General features: G+C 39.6%; 1 protein-coding gene across 5 annotated transcripts in view; it reads right to left on the reverse strand.

Annotated features, from left to right (window-relative positions):
- The window catches only part of lrp1bb (low density lipoprotein receptor-related protein 1Bb), a 374780-nt gene that overhangs the window by 219232 nt on the left and 135283 nt on the right, over positions 1–20265 (reverse strand). For all 5 annotated transcript variants that reach the window (XR_011980029.1, XM_072686149.1, XM_072686147.1 and 2 more), the window contains 2 exons: positions 8540–8659; positions 4673–4801 (listed from right to left, as the gene is read on the reverse strand). Coding sequence is in view for 4 of the 5 variants with exons in the window: in XM_072686149.1 (XP_072542250.1) it covers positions 4673–4801; positions 8540–8659 (249 nt within the window). In the remaining variant the exon portion in view is untranslated. The remainder of the gene's footprint in view (positions 1–4672; positions 4802–8539; positions 8660–20265) is intronic.

Here is a 20265-nt window from a genome sequence, read left to right on the forward strand (position 1 = left end):
TGGACTGACGTGGTACAGTAATATTACAAGATGACTGAAGATGGTTATACATAGCATTACACCTGCAAAAGCGTTGCCCTGTCCCCTTCTTCACAGCTGCATAGTGCAGATACCAGCATGTCAAGCCTGGGAGGAGCAATGATAGAGACGCTACTATCACTATTACAGGTCAGTCGAGCATCAACAGGATTCTAAAGCTGTTAGTGTAAGGGAAAATGCTATATAGTTTGATTTTAAATGTAGCTGTCAGAATGACGTAGACAATATGCCAGTATTCAACATTGCTGTGATAAAACGCATAACACCATGATACAATAAGCTTCTCAGAGTAAATCCTGAATATTGCCAGTACTGACCAACTACATGTTTGTTTACCCAGACAGTGCAATTAGTGCTTCTTACTGGATGTAGTTCAGCTCAGTATGTACAATTACAATTACAAATTATCTGCACACTTTATTTATTTATTTGTATAAATATATATTTTTATACTGTAAAAATTGTATCAAGCATTGTGATATTTTATTTATGATTGTCCGGCCCTACAAGAAACCATAACTTAATCTATTCATATCGGTATTACCATATTTGATTAACATCTTGCCAACTGTGCTCTTTACAACTAGGCATCCCTTCTTTTCCATCTCATTAATGAGAGGAGATATCAAGCAACTCCTAGGTTGCCACAGGAAACCTATAGAAGGCTTTGTTTATACCTGAGTATACGCTTTTTATGTTGTCAAAACCCATAATTTATCAGCAAAGGAAAGTTCGAATCAGGGCCACTACTCGAATAAATGCTATAAATCAACATGTCCATTTTCAAAAGTAGTAAAACTGAATGTCTTCTCTCAACATCACGTAGCAGGCTGGCAATTACTCTCTGAGATAGCATGGAGATTTTTTCGCTGGAACACTCTAAGTGGCTGCCTCAACATTTCCACCCAGGCACTCATTAAGATGGCTGCGTGCCAAACAAAAGAGAGAATGTTGTATCTAAAGGAATGCTTGACTAACAAGAGCCTTGACAGGGTTTGTAAAGAAAAAAAAAAGATAGAAAGAAAAGCTCCATAATTTTTCTCCTTCTCTTTTCGGGATAGAGTTGTTTTATAGGGCCACCGCAGCGCATTAAATAAAGCATAAAATAAAGACCATGGACGAGAGACACTGTAAGACAATAAAAATGAGAGAAAATGAAATAAGTGATGACTAAACTGTATGGCAGTCATCTGCAAGAAGAACTGGAAAGTACTGAATCTTGTGACACAAACTGATAAAATGTATATTCTGTTTTGTTGACGAGATATATAAAAAATTCTTATTAAATATTCACTTCCTTAATAGGTTTTTCATACTCTGCCAGTCCCCATCTGATGGCCAGGGAGTGGGGTTGCACAGAAATTTATATGCATGAGCTTTTATAACTAATGGAAACCCCATAGTTATCCTCTCGCTACAACCTCTTTCTGCTAAATTAATATTAATGTGGGTGAGCTGTGAGTTCAGTTAAGTTTATGGGTAATGATATTCAGTTTATTCCTCCTAGGAAAACAGTCACATTGATTAAAAGCAGGCCTGATGCTACATCTACCAGCAAGGTGTGCTGTGCCTTGCAGCTATTTCCCACTGAGCGTTCTGTACCTTAATCCCCATTCAATTTCCCCACACACATGTGCAAACGGGTTCCAATGCACCGGACCGATAAATATACAAGGGCACTTCATCTTTTTTTTTCTTTTTTTCTTTTTTTAGGTCACAAACTCCTGTGCACAACACAACCATTGTGGTTTCACAAGCAGCACATGAGCATTGTGACTTATTATTCATGATTTGCGTCGTGCTCACCATTATTCATTTATTCAAAGACGGATATTTACATCAGAAAGTCTGCACCTGACATATGGGCCCTGAAACTGAGGCGTTTTCTTTGTAGGGCTGTTGAAAAATGCATGGGAAGCCTGGAAATGGCATCAGGCAGCTCCATAATCACAGTAATTAACTTACTCTCTCTAACCTTTATGGAAGCCCGGCACTAATAACGTTAGCAGGTGAGCAACAAAATGGGTCACTCAACTCCATTCACCTAAGCAAACAGAAATCCCACCAGAGGCCAGAACTCAACAATCTATCACCTGCCCCAACAACATTTGGCCGTCTGATTAAAAAACTACTACCAGATATTAGGTAAACTGGCTCTTGAATCAACCTAAAATTGCAGTCAGGCAGTGTCTCTGTGACCCCCCCCCCCTTTACAAAGCAGCATATTTAATGATAAACTTGATTGGATTTCTGACTTGTGAGGAGTGAATTGCCCAGGCAGGTGCCATTAGGCATGTAATCATTGGGAGGGTTTGATGGAGATAGAGAATAGCTGTCCTTCAGGCTCTCCTCTTCATAAAATCACTCTGCACTTAATCCTCGATGTCTGGCTTATCTCCAGCCAAAGGCTCTATTATCTGTCTCTCGCCAGAGCAAAAACTGATGCCAGCAGTGAAGCTCAAACTGTACCATAACTTAAGACATTCTCGCTAAAAGCAATGAGAAAACATTTACTGACAAGAATGCTGGATTCCGCTGTACCGCATGTTTGGCCCGGGCTGCCGAAATAATACATACACTGGATTTCAAAATTAATCTCTCATACAGGTTAGGTTGCATTGCAAAAAAATATGTAAAAATAATAATAAATCTGAAAAAAGAAAATGGTCACTGTTCTACTATCTACAAGAAGGCAGTTGATGGCAGTGATTAGAAGTAGTAGTTTCACATCCACTGTGTTTAAAATCAACGCAAAAATCCACCACACACTGTCCACTATTGGCTGCTGCATGATAACATCAGAGTACGCACCATCAAAAGTCCATCTCTGTCAAACGTCTTTAGGGCACAATGAATTGTACAGGTGTTCTGACTCTAGACGTTTTGGAGTCAACTCCAAATCCAATTCTTTTTGATGGAAATCAATGGAGTCAATTCCGAGAGTCAATTCCACACAGTGAAACTGACATGTTAACCTAATAATGTTCCCAGCTCAGTTGATCTTCAGGGACAAACAAGCGTCAGTATAGCCTCATTTTGCATGCCCTCCAGAAGCGATTCCACTTGCAGAATAGAACTTGACGTTTTTGATTAATATACATAATTCATTCAAATATTTCAACTATAACTCTGTCATCAGGTGAAATAGGACTGTTGGCTCTGTGTGAGTGTGTGTGTGTGAAATGTTAGGGCTGTGTTGAGCTGCTAGAGAGCAATGAGGACTGAAAAGGGAGGGATAATGTGAAAACAATTTACACAAAGCTCATGTGGACAACAAAGCTGACAATTTCTGTATATCAAATCATCCTCTACAATTTCAACACTTTTAAGTGTTGACCTGCAAATTTAGAGCAGAGGGCTTGGGCTTGGAAGGTCAATGGTTCAATCCCCTAGACTGGCAAGACGTGAGGGGAGTAAAGGAACAACGCTTAGATGCCCTTGAACAAGGCATCTAACGCCCAACTGCTGCCCACTGCTGTGTGTGTGCGTTCACTGCCCTTCTTCATGAGTCTGAGTGTGTCCACTGCCACGGATGGCTTAAATGCAGAGACTGAATTCCACCGTACTGATAAAATGCCTGCAAACTATGTTTCTAATTGATTCCATCAAGGTTACTGAATAAAAAAATGCAATGTTCAACCGAGAGACCTCCAAAGGAAGGTGATGACGACTGCATTTTATGGCTACTACTAAAATGGGCAAATATATGACTAATTTGACCTTAGCAACACAATTACGGGAGCTACCTTTAACAAAAGCAACTTAGCTGTCTAATGAAGTGTACCAGATAGTTCTCTGTTATTTTCTTCATCTGGATATATGTCTCAGAACTGCCAGTGTTGTTTGACTGTAGGCCACTGTTTTTTAAAAAAAAAAATAGACTTTCTGTATTGTTCACCTTCTTCACAACAAAACACAGCCAGTCTATTGATGTGTCTGCTGTCGAAGAATGCATTTTCCAAGACAGTGACTCAGTGTAAGTGTGGGTGCATGAAAACATCTCTGCAAGAAATCCAAAATTTGGGGCTCTTAAATCTCTGTATTTGGAGAATTGGCTCTTTTAAAAATACAGTAATGAAGAACTCATTTTCACATACTGCATTATTGGTCATATTGTTGGCCTTAAACACATGGTTTTCACAGAGCTTTCAACAGCAAGTGAATATTGTAAACGCAACCTTGCTTACTTGTGATTGCTTGTTCTGGATCAGACCTCCTCCATAGAGGTGTTTTGTACATTCGAATGCTTTGTCGAGCAGATGGAAAACTCTTTTTTTAAGGCCATACAAATGATGCAGGAGGTTATTATACGGTGCAACATACATAAAAAACATCTCTACTGACAATTCTCTTTTGGTTTCACATCATTTCAGAAAAAAAACCCCAAATCAATTCACTGCTAGATGACTGAGTTACAGTTAGGTTACATCAGTGCTGTAATCCCAAGTGCCCACTGTCTATTACAGCCAAATGCAAGCCTGCATAGATTCATTGTCCCTCATCTCAACACTGACACATAAGGTGACACGGCTTTGTTCGTGCTGAGAACACATTCATAAAAAAAAGAAAGAAAGAAACTGTGTACATAAATATAAGAACTGCAACAATCCAGTCATTAATTCATCATGCTTACCCTGTTTGGCTTTGCAGGAGTGCCTATTGGACTGCAGGCTGTAACCATCTGCGCAGCCACAGCGATACGAGCCATAGGTGTTCATGCAGGTCTGGCTGCATGTCCCGTACTCCGAGCATTCATCATGATCTGCACACAGAGGAAGAGTCTCTTATGACAAATTAGGTGTGCTCAAACATGACCCAAATACATAAAATCCGCTTAATGTGGCCTTGCTGTGGCTTTTTGTAAGTGCCGTCTCACATCAGCGGACCTGTCCTGCCATGAGGCAGTCTCCAGAGTTTTGCCTGTTTAGAAAGGAGCACAGTATAATCTACCAATCTGAATTTACTGATTAGTCTCCTCTGATTTGAAGGCTTGAGGATGTGGATACAGGGAACTGGTGCTCCATTGTGAAGACAGTGCCTCTTCCTGAGTAACTGCTGCCTCTGTCAGTCAGATTTCTGTTACAGTTGACAATACGTTGCACAGTGTCTTTTGTATCTGCAGTACAAATGAAGATGTCAAATTATGGACCAGTTCCATAACAGAGACACTTTTGGCTCTCTTGAGAATCTGTCAATGGGTGATTTTTTACAGGCTCATAGAGACAGAGATTTTTTTTTTATTTTATTTTTTTACTTATTGTAGACCAATGCTACATGTCTGCACTCTTGTCATGTCAAGCTGCATTCTTCATAAATAAAGCAGAAAGTATACATTTTAATTAAATTTTTAACTTAACCAAAACGCTGTAATGGAATTTGCTGTACTTAGATCATTCACATGTACAATCTACCACCTGAACAAACAAATCTTGAAAATGTGTTGAAATAAACATGCTGTATGACTCTGAACTAATAGCAGCTAAAGTTCAATGAATGCTACACAAAAAAGTCCATAAAATGAAGATGTTCAACCTCTTAACACATGCAGTCAGTAAATAACCCACAAAATCGTGACAATCGTAGCCAGCTTAGCTTAGATATCAGACGCTCAGCGTGAGTGTGGGCGGAGCGTCTGAGGCTGAAACAGTGGCTTCCTGGCACGGAACTAAGTACCGCGGATTTGCATGTTCAGGAAGTGCAGGAATAATAGAATGATTTGAGAACACTGCAAGCTCTGGCAAAATACTGTGAGGATTAGATTGCAAAAAGATCTAAAAGGAGGGGCGGATTAGAGGTGTGTTTTAAGTCAATGGGACCTACAAGGGCAGTGAAAATATCTGTTATTGTCTGTGATGAGCAACCTCACCTTACAAACACAGTAGATTGTACTGGACTGTTTATGTTCCAGTTATGTTCTTGTCAGAGCATTTCTTTAAAGGACCATTCATTAAGAAGCTTATTTAGGAAAGTAAAGGTTGTTCATCACTCCATAGAACTTTTGTTAAACAAGAGTGAGGTACAAAACAAGTTCTAAATTCAGTTGTACACTATATATACAAAATATATACACACCATCCGATATTTCTTCTGAATTTAAATGAATGAATAAGTTTGAAACAATGAATGAATATCATGTTTAATGTAAAAAATCTCTCTATCTCTAACATCAGCTACAGTAGTTAAAATATATTTCATGTCAGCTATAGTAATTAACATCTATTCAATAGCAGCTAGGGTAGATAACATGTAGCCAACATCAGCTAGAGTAAGTAATATCTAGCTAAAATGAGCTACAGCAAGGGCTAGTGGTGGCTCAGCCGTTAGAGCTCCAGGCTATTGATGACACGGTTGTGGGTTCGATGCCCGGGCTCGGCAAGCTGCCACTGTTGGGCCCTTGAGCTCTGCTCCTCGGACGCTGGAGTTGGCAGCCCATCGCTCTGGGTGTGTGTGTGCTCACTGCCCCTAGTTCACTAGTGCGTGTGTGTTCCCTACCACAGATGGGTAAAATGTGGAAGACATATTTTGCTGTACATAGTACAGTGTACTACGTGCACCTTTACCTTAATATCAAGCTAACATCTACTACGGTAGTTAAAATCTATTTAATATCAGCAACAGTAGGTAATATCTATCCAATGGCAGCTAGAGTAGTTAATATGTAACGAACATCAGCTAGAGTAAGTAACATCTAGCTAACATCAGCTAAAGTATGTAATATCTATCTCTAACATCAGCTAGAATAGTTAACATCCATCTAATGTCAGCTAGAGTAGTTAACATCTATCTAACGTCAGCTAGAGTAGTTATCATAAATCTAACATCAGCTAGAGCAGATAACATCTATCTAATGTCAGCTGGAGTAGTTAACATCTAATGTCAGCTAGAGTAGTTAACATCTATCTAACGTCAACTACATTAGTTAACATATATCTAATGTCAGCTAGAGTTGTTAACATCTATCTAACATCAGCTAGAATAGTTAACATCTATCTAATGTCAGCTAGAGTAGTTAACATCTATCTAATGTCAGCTAGAGTAGTTACCATCTATCTAATGCCAGTTAGAATAGTTGCCATCTATTCCTATCATCAGCTAGAGTAGTTTACATTTACATTTACATTTAAGGCATTTAGCTGACGCTCTTATCCAGAGCGACTTACAAGGGTACTCGTATTACAGAGGTGGGTCAGTGTAGTGTTAGGAGTCTTGCCCAAGGACTCTTATTGGTGTAGCGCAGCATAGTCACCCAGACCTGGAATCGAACACAGCCTCCCACGTGGTGTGGTAGCTCACTGGCAGGTAGTGGTGTTATCTGTTGCGCCACACCAAACGAGTAGTTGACATCTATTTGACACCAGCTACATTAGTTAACATCTATCTAACGTCAGCTACATTAGTTAACATCTATGTAGTGTCGGCTAGAGTAGTTAACATCTATCTAACATCAGCTAGAGTGGTTAACATCTATCTAATGTCAGCTAGAGTAAGTAACATCTATCTAACATCAGCTAGAATAGCTAACATCTATCTAATGTCAGCTAGAGTAGTTAACATCTATCTAATGTCAGCTAGAGTAGTTGCCATCTATCCCTATCATCAGCTAGAGTAGTTGACATCTATTTGACACCAGCTACATTAGTTAACATCTATCTAGTGTCAGCTAGAGTACTTAACATCTATCTAACATCAGCTAGAATAGTTAACATCTATGTAATGTCAACTAGAGTAGTTGACATCTATTTGACACCAGCTACATTAGTTAAAATCTATCTAACATCAGCTATAGTAGTTAACATCTATCTAATGTCAGCTAGTAGTTTACATGTGGCTAACATCAGCTAGAGTAGTTAATATATTGTTAACTTTAGCTACCTATAATTAACACTCATGTACATCCCTAGTATTAAAAATAGAGTTTTTTTTATTATCATTTCCTGTGCTCATATTCAAAGGCTCCCCTTAAATGCTAGAACATTGCTGTGAGAATTTGATTGCAATCAGCCACAAAATAAATTAGACAGTTCAAGTACTGACATTTGTTTACTAGTTCTGGATCTCAAACACCACTCCAAATGCGGCTGCTCCAAAGTGTACCATATAATTACGGATGCTTTTCTATGGAGATTATACAAGCTGTATGTGTGTAATTGAATGCCTGTTTCAGCTCTGGGTGCACTGTAATGTAGCCGAGTTCTCTAATTAGAAGGGGAGCATGGATAGGTTTGGACATATAGTGTATCTGCAAAACATGAACACTAAACATCATCACGGCCTTCCTCAGGAGACATAATTTAGAGCAAGACAGTCCCTGCCCCACCAAAAAAAATAGTGTTCCTCCATTGAGAAGTCAATGCCATGTGTCAAATGAAGGCAGACAGAAAGTGTGAAAAGACTCCTTGGAGACAGATAGCCCTTGTTCCCTTTCCTTCAGCCAATCCTTCACTCTGCACAATGACCAGCGGTGAAGGCTGGGGCTGGCCGGCCCTCCGAGGAGGCCTACCTCTGCAGCTGCGGCCGTCCTCTCCCACCTCGAAGCCGTCTGCGCAGAAGCAGAAGGTGCCGTTTCTGGTCATGATGCAGCCGTAGCGGCAGTGCAGCTCGTGACAGGCTGACAGGAGCTCTGCAGAGGGGAAAAAAAGAAGGGAGGGTAACAAAGAGAAAGAGAGAGAGAGTGAGTAAGAGAGCAAGAGAGAGAGATATAGAGAGAGAGATGTAAATTGCTTTTTGATTTCGCTCTTCCTCAGCCGTCAGCTCGGCGATGTGCGGGTGTGTGCGCTGACAGTCCTGAGCCGGAGGCGGGGATCAATAGAGCCGCATGCAGCAGAATCAGAGAGGTGCTTCAGACAGAAACAAGGCAATGAAATTACGAGAACACTTGTAACTGTTCATTTGAAAACTCTGAAAGAAGAGAAAGCAAGTGTGTCGTCCTCTTAAATTGCCTCTTAACTCTCAAAAACTTTCACAAGCATGTCTTCTGTGACCAAATAACATCAACCTGCAAGCCATGTATTGTTTCTGAATCAACAGCAGCTTTCGTTAAGCTCTTTCCTGTTTAGCAGCACTCATCACTGTAGCCAAGCAACTACTTTGGCACAATAACACACATATACTATATCCTATTAAAGCATTTAAATCACAGGCCTCAAAAGGAGCACCCCTACAAGCAGACAATTTTCTGTCCAATATGGCATATTGTAATTGTCCCTTCTTTTTTTTTTAGTAGTTGTTGTTGCTGGTGCTTGGCAGGAGACAGAGTGGCATCTTTTTTAAAGGACCCATGTGACTCGGTAGCACTCAGGCATAACAAGCTGTTCAACTACACGGGGATTTAACTCTCAGTACGAGGGATACGAGCTCAGTAACTGATTATGCTTCTGCAAATGTTCAAAGGTAGTAATGCTTGCTGGAGAAGGGAAAAAACAACATTGCTTTTTAATCACTTAGGGCCAACTTAGAGTTCTGACCACAGAAAAAAGCAGGGTTTGGAACTTCCGCCAATCAAACCACTACACAGGCCTATAAAGGCCAAACCTTTATATGTGTCTTTATATATCTGCTGTCCAATGAAAAACATGCATCTTAATTTTTCCATGGTTTGAACCCTGTAGCTGCTCTGTACACTGTGTAGATAATTCTGGTGGATAAGAACAACAGGAGTTACTTTTAAATTATTTTAATCACCATCAACCATCATCCTGATTATTACTGCATAGAACACACAGGTTCACTGTACTGTATAGAAACGTGAAATGTCGTTGCTGTGCCCTGTTATTGAATCCACTATGAATAGCTTCTGTATGGTATTAGCATCAGGTTTGTTCCCTGTAGTGAAGGAGAGTGTATGATTTAGCATCTACAAAATGCATGTGCAGACATCCCTGTAGTTACTGAGCAATATGCCATAGTGTGTAATAAGCCTGGCTGTGTTAATTCAGAAATGATTATTACACACTAAGGTGTATTACTCAGTAACTACAGGGACTTCTGTACAAACTGCTGGGGTTAATCTCTGGTAATAGGCCCGCCGGGGGGCCATACTCTGTTTAAGGGGTTAACCCCTTAATGCAGAAAGGCTTGTTACACACTAAGGTGTATTACTCAGTAAATACAGGGACTTCTGTACATTCTGTAGATGCCACATTATCCATACAATATAATAAATAAATAAATACATATATACGTACATAAATAGGCATATTATTTGGCATGAGGTCACTGTGTACATGACCAATATGCTGCTTAATATTTCAGCAACCTAAATGCATGTTCCTGTGCACATGCACCAACTTTGTGTTTAAACAGGACTATAACACCTGCATTTGTATCCACAGCATCTCAGTCTCAACCCAGATACACATTGAGCTTCCAACTGCACATTTTATTCAGTTTATTTACAGTACATTTCATTCAATAAACACAGCAATTTTCTGGCAAAAAAAGTGAAAAAAAAAAGAAAGTGGAAACACACGTTCAGGTCACTGTATTTGTTCTTCCTCTTCTTCATTTGACAGCTGTCATTTTCTCTGTATAGTCCCTATACAATAAGAGCGTAGCAACCTACAATTATTCCCATGCAGAGCTGGCAACAAAGGACACATCAACACTTTTCTGAAAAACAATTAGTTGGCATACATGGAAATTTATGTCAGGTCTGGAGCAAACAACAGCTCAGCCTAGTACACTAGTTATGAGCGGTTTGATGGACCACAGATAAACTGTGATCTGCACAGATCAGCCACCAACTGTGGATCGCCAGAGTTTAACCACATCAGTGTGGGATGCAGTTTTACTGCAATACAGTAATAATTCCCTCAGTCTGGACGCAGAGCTGCAGCATAAACATACAGACTGAGCAGCTGTCTGTCATGTGAGCAGAGTGTGGGGCCAAACCGGTACAGTTTGTAAACATTAAGCCACAAAAGCCAGAAGACAACACACTGAGCAAGGCCACACATCTGCAGCTCCACCACTGTGGAGTGTGAGTGGAGAGCAGAGTTGTATTAGTGTGAGGAGTGGGAGTCTCCAAGTCAAACCTCAGAACCACAAACTCCACTGTTGACTTTTACTGTGGAACAGAATAAGGAAAAAAAGGAGGGTCTACCTAAATCGCTACATCTCAAACATTCCATGTCAAAATAAAAGCCACTAATACAAATGAACAGACTGTCAATATAAAAGTCATTAATTCAAACAAACTAACAGACTGTGTCAAAATAAAAGTCCTCATTCAAATGAACTAACAGGCCGTGAAAACATAAAAGCCACTAATAGAAAAAAACAAACAGACCGTGACAAAATAAAAGCCACTAATACAAATGAACTAACAGACCGTGACAAAATAAAAGTCACTAATACAAATGAACAAACTGTCAATATAAAAGTCATTAATTCAAACGAACTAACAGACTGTGTCAAAATAAAAGTCATCATACAAATGAACTAACACAAATTAACTAACAGACCATGTCAACATAAAAGCCACTAATACAAACAAACTAACAGACCGTCACAAAATAAACATATACAAACAAACTAACAGACTGTGTCAAAATAAACATATACAAATTAACTAACAGACCGTGACAAAATAAAAGCCACTAATACAAATGAACAAATGCCCATGTCAAAATAAAAGTCATTAATTCAAACGAACTAACAGACCGTGTCAACATAAAAGCCACTAATACAAACAAACTAACACACTGTGACAAAATAAACGTATACAAACAAACTAACAGACTGTATAAAAATAAACTTATTCAAACAAACTTACAGACCGTGTCACTGATAAAATAAAGTCACTAATACAAATGAACAAATGGCCATGCCAAATTCAAAATTCACTAATACAAAGGAAGCAGTAACACAAAATAAATTTAAACTAAAAAGTAAAAGTGCTGTTTCATATTTGTTTCCCTTTTTTTTTTTTTTCTGACCTGAAAAATTATCGAACTGTGAGTTTTGTTCATCCATGTGTTATTATAGGTGTGGATTTATATTCAGAAAAGTGCTGAATGTAAAATCAAACAAAATTCTTACATATGTCTAATTTCACATACAGTCGCTCTGGTACTCCCTGATTCAAATACACACCACCTGCGCAGAGACTTTTTTCAGATATTAATACCCTAATAAAATAACAATTTATGGCGTAGTTTTTAGGAAATATCTACATTTGAGTCCTGCCTAAAGACTCTTTATTAGGTCAGCACGTTGTAAACCATTGGAACCCAGGCTGCCACAAGGAAAAACAATGTTGTTACCCACTGCACTACACCATCTAATTGAAGCACTTTACTTAAGATGAGCATCAAAGGTAAAGGTGCACATATTTGTCACTGTACAGCGAAATGTGTTCTCTGCATTTAACCCATCTGGTAGTGAACACACGCGTTAGGGGCAGTGAGTACACACACACACACCCAGAGCAGTGGGCAGCCAAGTCCAGCGTCCGGGGAGCAGAGAGGGTAAAGGGCCTTGCTCAAGGGCCCAACAGTGGCAGCTTGCCTAGCCCGGGAAGCGAACCCACAACCCTGTTATCGATAGCCCAGCGCTCTAACCGCTGAGCCACCACTGCCACATATGAATAAGTTCTTGTCCCCCACAGGAAGAAATGCACAGCTAACAACATCACATCACACAGTGCAGTTGTGATTGTGTGCTATTCTAGATTAGATTTGTCAAGTATTTGGATCATATTATGGCTTTACTTTCCATCTTATATCCAATCCAGCATTTATGTAGATACTGGCATAATAATGCTGATAGGGCATCTCTACAACTAAACATTAATTATTATAAACAAAACTTATTCTTGCCTCGTCTCTCCAAAAATGGCAACTTCACAAGAGAAGGAAAAAAAAACTTCTTAGCTTTCAATGAAAGTCAATGTAAAAAGCCACTGTGGTGTATTTCTATTGGTCAGATAATCATGCAATTGTGACCCAATGTTAAACAAGAACAAATAAAAGAATAACAATAAGAGAATGTGTTCATATTTCCTCCACATCTTTAAAAATGTAACAGAATTTACAGTGCAGTGCAGAGGCCAAATGATTTCTGCTTTTTGGCATGCTTAAAAAGAGCTGGAGACCAAGAGAAGATACGGTCATGACATCAGGGATTTACAGAATCATCAAAAGTTAATTTTCATTGTAGAGCAATCACTGAAATCACAGCATGAAGGGGCTTTTCCAACAGGACACTTTTGTTTACCACTGTGATTATCTATTCGAGGGAACCAATTATGTATAAAGAACATATAGAAATGAAATGATCGTTATCTGTCTTTTGCCAGCACATGCTCTACTTCTATTCCTCTCCACAATTTCTCTCGGCAGTAGAAATGTGGGCTGCCATTCTCTCACACTTTCAACATTGCTCCTTTGTTATCCACAAAAATTGTCAGAGCACTCCGCGGCAAGACAGAAGAAGCCACTTTGCACCATTCCACGCTGACAGTGGAAAATAATAAAATAAAACAATGGGAAAAAAACAAGATCCTGGTTACTTTAAAGCACTTTCTGTCTCAATTGCCCCTAAGTGGTAATGATAGCAATGTATCTTGCTAACAAGAAATTTCATTATGCGTCTTCTCAAGAGGAGAATAAAGTATGGTTTTGTGTCTTCCTGACACACAATCACACAGGATATAAATGGAATATATAGACATGCCTATTTGTAAACAGAGATATACGTTTCCAGACCATGAACTGGGAGAGTATATAAATCATTTGCATATAAAAGCAAAAAAGAAGGAGGATACAAAGACATTACACTGTCTCTGGCAAGCAGGTCTAGCTTATTTGTCAACTAAAAAACAGCAGATGTTGAGATGGTGAGAAATGCAACATGAGGCTCTTAAGAACTGATGCAACTACAAACACTTTTCAACTGCAAAGCAGCTAACATCAGAGTTCTGATCAGCATAACTCTACACTTCAGATCATCAGGCAGATTGCATTCAGTCTGCATTTTCACCAGTTCTCTAAGTGCACTAAAGTGGCCTCCAAAGACAATGAAGGATTAACTGTAAGATGCATTAGAGGCAAGACTCTTCAGTATTAATTGCTCTGTTTTTACATTTAAAGAAAAACAAAAATGCCAGGAAAGTCCACCATGAATCACATCTACTCTTGGCAATAATTAAAATAAGCTCACACTGCACTTTTATTAACAGACACCTGTACGCCTGCTCATTCATCAGTTATCCAATCAACTAACTGCGAGGATGAAGTGCAGTGCATAGGGTCATGCCGGCACGGGCCAGTAGCTTCAGGTAATGTTCACATCAACCGTCAGAATGGGGTGGGGGGGGTTGATCTCAGTGATTTTGTATGGTGTGAATATTGGGATTCTAGGCACAGCACGCTCTAGAGTTTACTCAGAATGGTGCAATAACGAAAAAAAAGTCCAGTGAGCAGCACTTCTGCTCTGCAGACGGAAATGCCTTGCTGGCCAGACTGGTTGAAGCAGACAGAAAGTCTACAATAACTCGGTACTGCTCTGTACAACTGTGGTGAGCAGAAAAATATATATCAGAATGCAGAATATGTTGAACCTTGAAGTGGATGGGCTCCAGCAGCAGCAGATCATACTGGATGCTGAAGCTGCAGTGGACACAGGCTCAACAAAACTGGACAGTTGAACAAAGGAAAAATGCAGCCCGGTCTGGTGAATCTCGATTTCTATTGAGGCACACAGATGGTAGGATCAGCTTTTGATCCTACCATCAACATGAATCTATGGACCCAACCTGTCTTGTGTCAACAGTCCAGGTTGGTGGAGGTGGTGTGATGGTGTGGGGAATTTGTTTTTAGCACACTTTGGGACCGTTCATCAGTCATCACATTAATGCCACCGTCTATTTAATTGTATTGTATTGTGATTGATCACTTTCATCCCTTCACTGCCACAATTTACCCTCCCATCTTCTAATGGCTACTTCTAGCATGACAATGCACCAAGTCACAAAGCAGTGTTCTTCACTGGTCTTCACAGTCATTGGATCCGAATATAATAGAACACCTTCGGGATGTGGTAGATTCACAGTATTAAAGTGCTCCTGAATATATATATCTCAACCACATCTCACAGGAATATTTCCAACATCTTGTTGCACAAATCCATAGCAAAAAGAACCGAAGCTGTTCTGAGAGCAAGGGAAGGCAAGTGAGAGTCGTTCAGTCCTACAGACTTCACTGATTTCTTCCTTTCTTCTAAAGGAAAAACTAATTCAATTAGTGATTCTAATTCAATTACAATGTCTCGATTTTAAATAGTCTCTACACATTTGCACTTTGGAACAGATTAAAATAAGTAGTTTAACAGATATCTCCTGTCCAGGCAGAGTGCGGGAATCACGGAATTAGACCTAATTTCATGGTCTCACGCCACGTTCGCCACTTCTCACACATGTTTAATGACTCCTCTGCCCTATTCAAGAATGAAATGCTGTGCAAAAAGCAAGTCATCGGCAGACCTATTTATTATTATTATTATTATTATTTTTATTTTTTTTTACTGTAGGATATTAGACTGTTAAATGTTTGGACACAGTACTTTTAGATGGCCACCACAAAGTCGAGATGAAATTCAAGATACGCTCTATGGACAAAAGTTTTGGGACATCTACAAGAGCTTTTGAAATCCCAAATTCCAAATCCATATGCCGTAATAAGCAGCTGGTGACTTTTGTGCACCATGTGTCCCAGCTCTCAAGGCCCCACTCTGAAACTTCTCAAGGTCTGTCACTTCGTGGCTGAGTTGCTGTGGTTCCTAATCACTTCCACTTTGTAATAATACCACTCATAGTTGATGATGGAATATCTAGGAGGGAGGAAATTTCACAAACTGACATGTTGCAGAAGTGGGGCACAGTTAAAGTACCATGCTGGAATTCAATGAGCTCTTTATGACCACCCACTATTGTGTGTAGACAGACTGCATGGCTAGGTGATGGATTTTATAAATCTGTGGTAATGGAAATGACTTAAAGTTCCAACACTTTTGGTATAGTGTACCTTATTAGTGCATGTCCTGATCATACTCAGCTGATTATATCATATCACTTAAAAGAGATATTATAGAGAGAAGGTATTTTGCCCACATCTAAAACACCCTCACCCATAAATGCTAGCACAAAAGACCACCCCAATGGTATTTCACTCAGAAATACACCATGAAGTGCAAAAAAAGTTTGAGGCTTAGTGAGTTTTAATACAAACCCAAAACGATCTGTATGAGCATTGGCCTGTGCTCAAGGTTTCACTATCGGCATCGCAACAGAAAAAAGTGGTATCGCTTACTGTGATCTTTGTGCGCCATCAACTTCCATACATAGCCGTGCCTGAATAGCACTCTTCTTCATAATAAGCAGCATGAAAAATGTTCAGTGTCAATTTAAAGGCAGTCTGCCCTTTTGCTAGGCTTGAAGAAATACTGCAGTATTTTCTCTGATCCTGCTATCTATGCCTCCCAAGATGTCAGGCCACCACATTCATGTTTTTTAATTGGCATGCAGCCCGCTCTGTAAAGACAGAGCATAGACAATGCCAGGAGACAGTGAGCAGGCAGATATTTAGGACTAATCCTCATATCTACTACCAAACAACAGGCACACACTCTCCTGACCAGACGCAGAGAGATTCAGATAAACATTCACACCGGATTGTTAGGCATAAGCTGCTTCACTGACTGCTCTGAAGTGCCACAGGAAGAAAGCACACATATGGGCCAGTGAGAACTATGACAGCAGAGTAGAGAACATGTAAGGAGGACTTGCGGGAGTAATATACACAGAAGAGCTCGGAGTGATTTATCTTAATTAAAGAGCGCTTGAGGAGGGTGAAGAAAAATAATGTGCTAAATAGTCTGTAGTATTCTGCATTAGTGGACTGCTGTCTCCTCCCAAGGACTCGGCATGGGGTATGTTCCGCCATACCACCTCAGACAATAACTTCAGGCTTTTAAATAAAGCAGTAAGAAGTCATTGATTCTGGTTCATGGATTTATGAACTCTGTAGTTCTATTTATAACTTAATAAAAACAATGAACAAAAAACCCTACCTCAAATGGGTTTACAGCATAGCCCATTGGGGAGGTGGTCAGTTAGGGGATGTTAACATATGGGCACTCTGAATTGGCTGGATAGACCAGGACTTGTTCAAAAGATAATTTTGTCAAGATAAAAGGACAGAACGTCTGGTTTGAACTCAGAGAAGAGAGAGAATCCCGGGGGGAAAAGATCGCAAGGGGCTCCTCGGAGCATTCTGACTCTCTCTCCCTCGCTCTCTCTTTCTCTCTTTTTTGTCTCTTTCCCACATTCTGATCCTTCCTTTTAAACTCAGTATACACCAAGTCCTTTGCAGTTAGTATTCAGGTGTTTTTCCCAGCTGGGCACAAAACATCAATAGACACTATAATCTGATGGAAGGCAGGTTGTGACTTCGGGCGATCTAAATTCAATATCAGGACAACGTCTAATGCCAACGTCAATTTGACGTAGAATAGTGACAACAGCTGACGATGATATTTTGTTGCTTTTAAGTTATAATGTTATGTAATCACATGCCAATGGCTTTTTATCATAAAATACCAACGTTTAGTTGTGAGAGATTGTGACCAAAACCCAACATCTGCTGAACGTCATAATGTAAACGTCCACACAATGAGAAATTAATTGTTTGATGTTGATATGTCGCTTGGTTTTAAGTTACAGTGTTATGTAACCAAAATTCACTTCATTCATCTCTCTAACATTGCCATTTGATCCTAAACCAATGTTTAAGAGGAGATGTGACTTTGATTTTCAACCAAAATGAAACATCTGTAAACACTGGATTTTATTGTCATTTCCTTCTTAACAAAAATGATCTTCTAAAAATCAGCCAAACACCTTTCTGACATCAAACTGATGCATGTTGCCTCCAGGATTCATATATGGTATTTGTCTCATTTACAGAAAACAATCTGATGAACAGCCTCATTACTTCATTTATTCTGAATCAAATATTAGTTCCTGCATCACTGATAAATCCATCTGTGTGGCTACAACCCACGCAAAGTTTATTCCACTGAACTGCAATGTTTATTGATAAATGCATAATACCATGCTAACTAATATTATATTAATAATGCTCTTTGGGAACACTAGTTCCGTAGTTATACAATTATTGAAATTATTTGCGCTACTGAACCTTCACCGGCCCCAGTAAACCATTGTTGGCTTCCAGGGTAGGAATATACAGAAAGAAACACATACACACATAAACTATAGCTACACAAGCCTTTGAGAATGTACCCATTTCTGAAATGCATGAAAAGGGCTCCACTTAGTGATACAGACACTCCAGAGTCCTAAAAAGGCAAATCGCAGAAGGAAAATATGTTTTATTGACTTTTACTTCTTACTTTTCTTCAACACTCGAAGCAAATTCCCACCTTGCCATAGGTCTCCTCTATCAAAGGTTAGCCAAGAACCCTGTAAGAAGAGAGCTAGCATGTGTTTCTCCAAAGCACGTGCAGCTTCTCTGGCTAACAGCATCTCAGAAAACCTTGTACACTTAGACAAAAAAAGACCATAGCAATTTCAGCCATTGCTCGGAGATGGACAGATTATGTTTCCATTTTACATGGGTCTTCTGACAGAAAAACACAAATAGCAGGGGTATTCATTCTTATCTGGGAAGAGCTGGTTTGGGTGCAGGTTTTCATTCGTACAAAGCAGGAGTTCAGCTGATCAATTGTTCAAAGACTGAGACCAACTGATAAAACAAGTGGAATCAGGTGTGTTTGCTTGGATAAAACCTGCAGCCATAGAGGTTCTTTTGAGTGGAACTAATATGGAGATTCTTTAAACTTTGTACTAGCACACCTCATCTACAAAATAAAAAAAACAAACATCTAATTTCTTTAAAGCATTATCCACTGAATAAGAATCTTTTATAGCTTCATTTTGAAGAGTGTACACTGACAGTGTTTATTCTGATGTATTCCTACAGAAAATCACTAGCTCAAACACATAAAACATGAACTCAGATGAAAAGATGACACCAACATATCAAGCTACGGAACAAAATTGCTGGAAATACTGACACTTTACACATTTCTTCAAGTCAGTCTGACCAAAACAATAATGACAAGTTCCAGAGCACACAAACAGAGATCCAAAACACAATCATGCTCTTCTGCAACTGTTTCATCATCTCTTTACTTCAGCTAAAGTATCTAGTGCATAAGATAAATCTGAAGCCAAGCTCCAAATAGACCTGAAGTAGTTCTGCATCACAGCACAGAACTCCTGAAGTAAGCTTCTGGGGGTCGTTCTTAAAGCTCAGCACCAGCTCAATGTTCAAACTAGAAGTGGTCTCAGAGAATCACTGGATGCCTTTGGTGCCGTTAGACAAGCAGTGATTCTCTAAGATATTCTGCACCATACATTGTACCCTGTGTGTTCCTGTTCCTTACGTGGCTTTTCACAGCAGGAAAAGATGTTTACCAGATTCAACACTCTCTGTTTGCCAACTGCCAACAATAGCATACTGAACCGTGACAGAAATACTACGAGAATGTCAATGGAAATACCAGTAATTCTGTGAGCATGTTTTTTGTACTGTTTTGTACCGCTTGCGTGTTCGATTTGTTTATTCCTGTTGGCCGGAAGTGACTTTTCCGCTTGGCTCTGAAATTTCCACGGTATTGTTTCTCCACTATGAGACTTCCCAAGCTGTCTGCCCGAATTACTCTATATTTCGGCTTGGAAATTTACAGCACCTATTCTTGGAGTTACTTTATATTACGGTCGTAGGTGTTCTAAGAGCCCAACGCCGGAGTGACTACACCGCAGCTTGGATGTTTCCACGGCCCACTGGAGTTAATTAACATTGGGGATTGGATGTTTCTACACCCTGCCACCGCAGTTATTTTACATCACAGCCAGAGTAAAGACTTATTTCTGCTCAACGTTAAGTACAGATATGGACGGAGCCTTCTGACCATATACGTGCACGTTCTCTGAAAGCTTACGGTTGGAGCGGAGTAGTACCACTGGAAACCATGGGGGCAGTGTAGCCAATATTTATAAATATTTCAAATATTTTAATATTTATAATATTTACAACATAACTGACAGAAAAGAAACTCATGGCTGCTTGAAGAGATGCTCTGCGACCTAGTTTGAAAGTCTTTTACTCTTCATCATAGCTTGGATGTTTCCACACCCCACAA

This window comes from Salminus brasiliensis, chromosome 8, assembly GCF_030463535.1.
Source record: "Salminus brasiliensis chromosome 8, fSalBra1.hap2, whole genome shotgun sequence".
Classification (NCBI taxonomy): domain Eukaryota; kingdom Metazoa; phylum Chordata; class Actinopteri; order Characiformes; family Bryconidae; genus Salminus; species Salminus brasiliensis.